This window comes from Scomber scombrus, chromosome 14, assembly GCF_963691925.1.
Source record: "Scomber scombrus chromosome 14, fScoSco1.1, whole genome shotgun sequence".
Taxonomy (NCBI): domain Eukaryota; kingdom Metazoa; phylum Chordata; class Actinopteri; order Scombriformes; family Scombridae; genus Scomber; species Scomber scombrus.
In genome coordinates, this window is record NC_084983.1 from 14,637,770 (window position 1) to 14,647,342 (window position 9,573).

General features: G+C 43.0%; 1 protein-coding gene across 1 annotated transcript in view; it reads left to right on the forward strand.

Annotated features, from left to right (window-relative positions):
• LOC133994001 (protocadherin-16-like) overlaps positions 1–9,189 on the forward strand; it is an 82,943-nt gene extending 73,754 nt beyond the window's left edge. Inside the window, exons 17-29 of the mRNA XM_062433161.1 lie at positions 116–325; positions 1,569–1,825; positions 2,056–2,262; positions 2,414–2,810; positions 2,942–3,055; positions 3,238–3,449; positions 3,587–3,738; positions 4,207–4,337; positions 4,548–4,834; positions 5,343–5,484; positions 5,613–5,784; positions 5,871–6,280; positions 6,399–9,189. Of these exons, the coding sequence (XP_062289145.1) occupies positions 116–325; positions 1,569–1,825; positions 2,056–2,262; positions 2,414–2,810; positions 2,942–3,055; positions 3,238–3,449; positions 3,587–3,738; positions 4,207–4,337; positions 4,548–4,834; positions 5,343–5,484; positions 5,613–5,784; positions 5,871–6,280; positions 6,399–8,446 (4,739 nt within the window). The 3' untranslated portion in view covers positions 8,447–9,189. The remainder of the gene's footprint in view (positions 1–115; positions 326–1,568; positions 1,826–2,055; positions 2,263–2,413; positions 2,811–2,941; positions 3,056–3,237; positions 3,450–3,586; positions 3,739–4,206; positions 4,338–4,547; positions 4,835–5,342; positions 5,485–5,612; positions 5,785–5,870; positions 6,281–6,398) is intronic.
• Positions 9,190–9,573: the final 384 nt, after the last annotated feature.

Consider the following 9,573-nt stretch of genomic DNA (forward strand, 5'->3'; position numbering starts at 1 on the left):
TCTTACATAAGTTTTTACTTCAATGATTTTGTGTTGAATTCATCAGATAAACCATCTATATATTATAGATGACTACCTGATAGATTATAAACATAACAATGTATTTTCTTGCCAGTGTATGCAAGGGATGGTGGGTTGCCTCCTAACTTTGCCAAGGCTGTAGTCCGTGTGGAGGTGCAGGATGTGAACGACAACACTCCAGTCTTTGCAAAGCCGTCGTATGGACTGGATGTGCCGGAAAACCAGGCTCCTGTAGAGCTCTACTTTCTCAAGGCCACAGACCCTGACTCAGGTCCTGGTGGAGAACTGGAGTACAGGATCACTGGTGAGAATAATGTTGTGTGTTTAACCCAAGTATTGCATTAGAATGGATTTAAAAAAGCAATTTACCACAATTGCTGTAATTGCTTGTTTCAGGGTGTGTCTGCTGTATAAATAGCATATCCTAGGAGACACAGTGGATTTTTAATTAAATAGTCAAATTTACATTTACAGATTGCAGTGGATGGATTATTACAGGTGACACACTGTATGTATAGTGAATTTGTGATTGCCAATATGGGCATTCAAGGCAACTATCAAGTCATCCGAAATTGTACTGACAGTTTTTGGATGAATAGATTTGGCCTTAACTTGTAAAGAGCGGAGATGTTTAGTATTGATCCCAGTCGTGCTCCTGACATTGTTCTGACTTATTTGAATGAATGAATGAATGAATGAAGGCTTTATTTCAAACATGTAGAAAAACAAAAACAAAGAAAAAATATAAATATATGTATCTTACATAACAGAAAACAACAGTCAAACGCACAAAACAAGGAAAACAAAATTGATTAAACATGTTTGAAAAGGAGTAGGAAGAAGCATTCGCTTATTGAATCCTACCCCTTCTCCAATTTATAATTCAACTATTTATTATTTATTTATTTCCTGTGTGTTTATATCTTATTTATGTATGTATTTTAATCCTGATTGTTATTTATATTTACTTATTACCATATCTAAATAATCAAACATATTTGTCTGATACAGACTCAAAAGAAATAAAATAAATTAAACAGATAAACAAATAATAAAGAGAATAATATGTGCAAACCCTAGTGCTCGTCCCACCCTCCTTCCTCCCTGTACCTAGTGTAAACCATGTGCTTATACCGCTGTTTAAACATGTTCATGCTTGGACATTGCTTCAGCCCCCCCGACAACCTGTTCCACAGTTTCACCCCACATACCGACACACAGTGAGTTTTTAAAGTTGTGCGAGCAAATGGATGCTTGAAGTTCATTTCCCCCCTGAGATTATATCCCCCTTCTCTCTGAAAAAACAGTTTTTGAATGTTGACCGGAAGTAGATTGTTGGCTGCTTTGTACATGATTTGTGCGGTTTGAAACTGAACTAAATCTATAAGTTTAAGTGTTATTTAAAAAATAATACATTCCATCTACTTCTCTGGAGCACATTCAGACTTAAGTGCATACTTGGCACTTTCTCGCTTACTTTCAATACATAGTAGACTCTTGAATTTTTAAAGATTTTTCTTTGTTCCTCCTGAACGGCTTCCATCCAGCTGGGGACCCTGATGGAGATTTCCACCTCCACACCAGGACAGGAGCCCTGTCCACCTCACGTGGCCTAGACAGAGAGACAAAAGCTGAATATATCCTGGAGGTGGTAGCCACAGACCGCGGCAGCCCGGCTCTCAGCAGTACAGTCACAGTGAAAGTCAAAGTGCTGGATGTCAATGACAACAGCCCTGTTTTCAGCAGCAGTAGCTACTCTGTGGATGTGTCAGAGGATGCTGCTGAGGGGTCCCAAGTTCTGGAGGTAAGCAGAAATGGGAACTAAGATTATCAGGAATTTTCCATCGCACATGTAGAAATGTCGTTTTGCTTTGTCATTATAGGGTAACCTTAAATCAGTGACTTATAACTTTACCTGCTATCCTATAAGAACAGCTTTGTTTTTATTTTGTGCAATCATGTCACTGACATATAGCTCACTTTTTTAAAACAACATAATCATTTAATCATAAATATGTATTGATGTATTTCCAGGTGTCAGCCACAGATTCTGATGAGGATCAGAATGGAAAGGTGCTGTATTTCCTCAGCCAAGAGGCTCACGGAGCATTCTCTGTGGATGAGAACACTGGTCGTATTACCACATCAGCACCTTTGGATCGGGAAAAATGGGCATCATACAGTTTCCAGGTGTTTGCTGTCGATCTTTCACCTGCTGCACCCAGGAACACCTCTGCCCAGGTAAATGAGGCTCAATTGATGCTTGAAAAAGTCTTGAATTTATGATTCACATGTTGAATTTAGGAGATTATTTCTTTGTTGAGTTATATTTTTATGATGATTGTTTGCAATAAACTTTGCTCTTAACCCATCTGCAAATTCTCCTTTCTAGGTGACAGTCACTATCCTAGATGTGAACGACAACACTCCCTTCTTCATCCAGGATCCTCTAATCATTGAAGTTTCCAGCAGGCGGTCCCAGCGGGTTCTGGCCACCATGAAGGCTGAGGACAAAGACTTTGGAGCCAACGGCTCTGTGTTTTACCGTTTTGCCACCCCAGTAAAGGGCTTCAGCATCAATTCCCTGACTGGGGAGATCCAGGCCACTGAGCCACTTGGAGATCTAACCCAGGCTCAGAGGACGCTGATTGTGGAGGCCATGGACCAGGGCAGCCCAGCCCAATCTGCACAGGGGGTGGTGGTGATCTATGTGAAGGAGGTGGCGTACAACGGCATCCGCTTCTCTAGGAATGCCAGAGATGTCAGTATACAGGAGAATGCTGCAAAAGGTCAGACATTAATTCAGTACTATTAAGTAATATAATAATCATCTCAGTTCATGTGTTCCTTTATACACTTAAAGGATCTCTCTGCGGTCACAGTGAGGAATGATTTTCTCTGCTCTGCTTCCACTATTCAGGCACAGCTGTGGCTCAAGCTCAGGCTGAACACCCAGATGGCACACATAGGGATATCAGCTACAGCCTCTTCAGTGGGAACAGAAAGCAGGCCTTCAGCATCAGCTCCGGAACAGGTGAAACTCACAATAACTCACAGTGTTTTTTTAAAATGATGTCCTACAAGATGTGAATTCTGGTCTGAATTACATATTGTTAACATGATTAAAAAAACAGCACACACAAACATACTATTTCAATCACTCATTTAATAATCTACTGCTCCTTCATTTTCCCTCTTTCTTTATCTGTTAACCAGGTGAAATCTGGGTGCTCAGCTCCTCTGGGCTGGACTTTGAAGACACTCCCAGACTCCGTCTAGTAGTGAAGGCTGAAACTGTGTCCTCCACATCTTTCATGGCTATCAACTTGATCCTGCAAGATGTCAATGACAATCTTCCTCGCTTCCAGCTTCAGAATTATGTGGCCTACATGAGAGAAGCACAGGGATATGAAATGCCTATCATACAGGTATCATACAAATATAGGAACTGGACAGTAAACAATACAAACTCAAGCAGATTTTTGGTCTACTGTATAGTTGCTAAGGTTAAAAATATCCCTTCATCCTTTTCACTGTTTCTTTCCTCCCCTCCACCTTGTCCCAGGTGGTGGCTGAGGATGTGGACCAGGGCCAAAATGGTCAGGTGACCTACTCAATCCAGTCATCAGGCATGAGCGGCCTGTTCAAGATCAACCCAATGACAGGAAGCATCACCACAGCAGCCATCATGGACCGTGAGATCTTTACACACACCAAGTGAGAACAGATATGCGGTTGAATAAAAATCACCAAGAACCTTTTGATGTGCATGTTTTGTGGATGGATATATATTGTGCCCATAATAACTGTTTGAGCCACTGCATGGCAGAGTATAGAAAAAGACCATTGCATGAAGGTAAATATGTCTAGAAGAAAAACACATCGTGAATCATATTCACTCACCTAGTTTTGTTTTGATAGCTGGTGAGGAAGTTGACATAGTTTGCTGACGATTCAAGCACTAGTACAATCCAATATCTGTGTGCCAGATGTATCACATAGCAAAGCTGCAATTTCAAACTCTGTAAATCAACTGCTGTTCACCAAAACATTTTCATAACTTTTTGTGTGTTTCTTTTGTAACAATATGAGAATGTGTGACCAAAGGTAAAAAAAAAATAAAACAATGAATTTTCTTTCTAAAAATAGCATGATCTGAAATCTTTTTTTTCTGTCCACCCACAGGCTGGTAGTTACAGCAACTGATAGAGGAAGTCCTCGATTGGCTGGTTCGGCTACATTGACAGTGATCATTGTGGACCAGAATGACAACAGTCCCACTATTCCCTTGCCCCAGGAAGTTCGCATCCCAGAAAGTAAGTGGCCTTAATATTCATAATTGTATGCAGCCAGTTTATAGTAATTTTCTTAAATTTACAAAACCAGTACTTTGACCAGACAAACCATGTGCAAGTCTAAAGATGTGTAGTTGTGCATCATGGAACAGTATAACAACTACAAAAAACATTTTATCCAAAGGAAGTTAATTGCAACTAACAGGTTTTTGTTCATTCTCTTTTTATCAGATACACTGATTGGCACAGAGATTACCCTTGTGACAGGTAACGATGTCGACTCCAGTCCTGCCCTCTCCTACTCCTTGCAACTTGACCCAACATCTTTAGGCAAGTTTGGGATTCACCGCTACAGTGGAGGTGTGTCCCTCACTGCCTCCCTGGACTTTGAGGAGAAGACCTGGTACACCTTGACTGTCAGAGCCACAGACAGCCAGCATCAAACTGAGGCTAACATTACTATATTGGTGGAGGATATTAATGACAATGCACCTACATTCACCCATGATCTCTATCAGGTAGGATTACCACTAAATAAAGTTGGTTTCATTTTTTAAAAACTTATGTGTCAACTTTAATCATGTTAAAAAACAAACAAAAACAATTTCTGATGTCTTAATGCCTTGTTAAAGTTGATAGGTGTTTAAGTATCCCTCAGAAATTATTGCTCTTAAGCAGACTACATCTTCATTAAATACATAAAAAACTGTACTTGTAAACATGTACAGTACACATACTATAAAACACACTCATGTACATTGCCAACAGGCACATATTGGGAGTGATAAAAGTTAACTGCCTAATATTGCCTGGGGAAAGGTTGCAGCGATGAGCCTATATAATATTTATTACTGTGTCTCAGGAAATGACCTCAACATTAGCGCAAACTCAGGAAAAACAGGAACTATGATATAAAATGCAATTTTCCCCTTTGTGAGTTTACAGTATTTATGTGCTGTGTTGTTGGCATATATGTTTCGTTTGCCCTGATGTTTAAGTGTTGAGATTAAAATGTTTGCACCCCAGGTAACTCTGCCTGAGCACACGCTACCGGGGAGTGCAGTTGTCACAGTAACAGCAACTGACAGGGACTCTGGAGAGAATGGGAAGATCACTTACAGAGTGATGTCATCAACTCAGGAGGGTTTCTATATTGACCCCAATAATGGTAGGCAACCTTACTACATCACTTTACAGTTTCAATAATATGAAATAATGTGATGTAATTATATTATTATTTGAAATGAAACTTTCACAGTAACTTTGAAGTAACTTCACTTTTCTTTCTGTATTAAGGAACCCTGTTCATCAATCACAGAGCAGAGTTTGACCCTGAACGTCCATCAATCAGTATTGTCATTGAAGCTCGTGATGGAGGCTCGCCTTCGTTGTCCTCTCTCACTACTGTCCAAGTTCAAATCTCTGACGTCAATGACAATGCTCCTGTGTTTCATCAATCAGACTACAGGTCAGTCTACATTAATTGGATTCTGGATCTATCATGGTGTAACCTCAATACTAGTCCTTACATATGTAATGTACTTTTGTCTGCAGGGCTACTGTTTCAGAGGACACCATCCCAGGGTCAACAGTTCTGACTTTTGAGGCCTTTGACAGCGACCTCTCTCGAGAAAACTGCGGCTTTGACTTTGCTATTGCCAATGGGAATGAAGGGAATGCGTTCCAGATTGAAAGCAGTGTACGATTCCTGGAGGGGCGAGGCTTCCAAACTGTTGGGACACTTCTGTTGGCTGAGGGGCTTGACTTTGAAACCAAGCCCCTTTACAACCTCACCGTGGTGGTATCAGACCGTGGCGTACCGCAGAGGAGCTCTAATGTTGCTGCAGTGATTACCATTGGTGATGTAAATGATAACCCTCCAGTGTTCAGCAGAGCAGAATACACTGTGTCACTGAGTGAGGGAGCTGCCGCTGGGACTGAGATCATACGACTAACTGCCACAGGTGGGCAAAAGTCTTCTATTTTTGGCCAGTTATGTCTCAGCTTTTCTCCCTCTCTCAATATTAATTTCTTACTTTGTCTCGAAATGTATTCATTGTATTGTTGTTGTCTTTTTGCCAGACCGAGACTCAACTCCCAATGCTGAGGTCCAATATACTATCAGCTCTGGTGACGAGGTTAACTTATTTGCTGTGGACCAATGGACTGGAGCCTTGCGGCTTCAGCAAGCACTTGACCGTGAGCACCAATCCACTCACACTGTCATCATCCAGGCCACAGACGGACAGGGTCACTTCGCACTAACTCCAGTCATTGTCGAGGTCAAAGATGTGAATGACAATCATCCTTTCTTCCCTGTGGAAGTCTTGACAGCTAGTATCAGAGAAAACCAACCAGCCAATTCAGCTGTGACTGTTCTCCATGCCATAGACCACGACACAGGGGTCTTTGGCCAGCTTAAGTACTACATGGCGGAGCGGTCTGGGTTGGGAAAAGATAGCTTTGCTGTGGACCAGAACTCTGGAGAAATCAAAAGCAGAATTCCCTTTGACTTTGAGAAAATCAATTCCTTCAATTTTGTAGCATTGGCTGTAGATTCAGGAAACCACTCAGCCACTGTGACTGTACAGGTGTTTGTCACAGGTGAGGATGAATATGATCCACTTTTCACATCCTCTGAGTTCTCCTTTGAAGTTCCAGAGGGAGCCAAAAAAGGCCAGAGCATTGGTCAGGTCCAGGCAAATGATGAGGATGAAGGTGTGGATGGCATTGTTCTCTATTCCCTTCCCACCAGTTCTCAATACTTTGATGTAAACAAAACCACTGGGGTGGTTTTCCTCAAGTTGGACGGTTCAGGTAGCAGTAGTAGCAGCGGGTCGGGTCGGGCCAAACGGGAAGCCAGGCTGATGACGCTGGATGTGAGAGCTCACAGTCCTCTGGATACATCTCGCACCACCACAGCCCAGGTCACCATTGATGTCGCCAACACCAACTTTGGCCTGGCCCCTGATGTCAACATTCTGCTGATTAGCATCATTGCTGTGTCCCTTGGTGTCATTGTATTGCTTGTCATCATGGCTGTGGTGGTGTTCGTAGTGAAGTCACGCAGGAGGAAGAAAGGCCAGGATACAGGAAACAGAACTGTTGCCTCGGGAACTGCCCTGCAGAAGCTGGATGATTGCAGCTCAGGACCAGGGGGTGAGAGGATCTACCATCAGGCTTTACCAGGCTATGCTGGAGATCAGAGTGGGGCAGGTGGGGGTCCCTACACTAGAGGGGGCTCTCTGGATCCATCTCACTCCAGTGGAAGAGGATCAGCTGAGGCTGCGGAGGACGATGAAATCAGGATGATAAACGAATACCCCCGTGTCGCCTCTATCACCTCGTCCATGCAGGAGCACATCTCAGCCAGGGGGCCAGACTCTGGCATTCAACAGGATGCTGACCAGCTCTCTGATATCTCCTGTGAGCCAGCAGCTTTGGAAGGCAGTACCTGGTTCAAAGGAAAGAAACTGGGGGGCAGTCTCAGTGGGACTTTGCTCTCTGGCCAGCTCCCAGTCTACAGAGACGAGGTAGGTGGGTACCTGGGAGTAGGCCGTGGCCTCAACATTTCCCTCCCCAAAGATTACGCCTTCCCTGAGGATGGAAAACCTTCAGTGGATGGTTCCCTCACAGCTATTGTTGCCAGTGATGAGGAGCTTCGTGGAAGCTATAACTGGGATTATCTGCTGAACTGGTGCCCTCAGTTCCAGCCTCTGGCTAACGTCTTCACAGAGATTGCAAGGCTGAAAGATGAAACAGCCCAGCAGAACCAGAACCCTCGCCAGCCTTTCCAGCCCAAGCCCAAAATGGATCCCAAACCAAGAATTGACCCTCCCCCACTCATCACATCAGTGGCTCACCCAGGAGCCATGTCAGTTCCCCCCAAGGTTCCTGTGATAGGACGGACATTCCCCCACTTGGCCTCACTCCGCAGGTCCCCTATCAGTCATGAGGGCTCCATTTCATCAGCAGCAATGTCCCCAAGCTTCTCTCCTTCTCTGTCTCCACTGGCAGCTCGATCTCCAGCTGTTTCTCCTTTTGGAGTCAACCAAGGGCCCTCAGCATCCATGATCAGCACCAGGGAGCCCTCACTGGACCAAAGTCCAGATCATGAGATGAGAATATGATGGCAAAATTGTAAAACTATTAAAGGTAGAACTGCAAGACAGACAACCTAAATACAGCATGATAGAACACATTTGTTGTTCTTTATCATGAAACGAAAAAAAGTAAGTGGAGGTGTCAGCTGTACTGTCATTCTCAAAAAATGGTTTTATCGTAAGAATGTGAAGGTGTTTGGACAATAGACACACCCACAAAACGTTCTTAATCGTCTCCTGTTAGGATATTTGCATTCTTTAAAGAACTTCCATTGGTCGCCAGTGTTGTATTAATACACAAAGGTGGAACATGTGCCTGGGTTGACAGGACCAGCCCACCCCCCCATGTCCACAGTGACGCAGGTCTCGATGAACTGATCAGGGTGAAAAGGTTTGCACTTACCAGGCCCTGCAGTCAGAGATCCCTTAGTGTGTAGATAGATAAATGTGTAGTTCTCATGTTACCTCGCTGGCTGGCCAGAGAGCTAAGGACCTTGTTCCTCTCTTTGTGTCTGTGGACATTTTTACACTCCAGTATTAAACTCATCTAGTGGCTGCTTTTAAAATGGCCCCTGGACATGTGTGTGAATCCCATTGACAGACTAAAGGTGTGTGTTCATAAAGACGCTGATTCAGTGAATTGCCAATGCATCACACAGTGGAACGGCAATGGAGATTATTGTTTTTCTCACCCATTCAGATGACACATCTTTTGATTTCTTTTATTTTTATATATTTTTATATAAAATTATGATTTCAGACCCAGAAATGCCATTATTCCACATGGAGAGGTTATTGTGTTTGTGTATTTGCATATATGTATATTTGTATGTATGCAGGCTACGCTATGTACTGTATGTATGTGTCTCCTAGGTTTTTAGAGACTCTTGTGACAGTTCTTATGTGAGTGAGAGGGAGACTTTTGTGTTTTTAGCATTATTTATATGAAAAGAGGACTTGCTGCCACATTTCGACAGTAGGAAACCAAGTGCAGCTCACACTATGCTGTGTTGTTACCTTAAAAGTTTTCTTTTTTTTTTTGTCAAAATGTAGATCATCCCAAATCCAAAACAGCAACTGGATGAAAACCTGTGATTAATCTGAATGCCTGCTTCTCCAGCAGTTCAGCACTCTGTTGTGGCGTGCAGCTATGC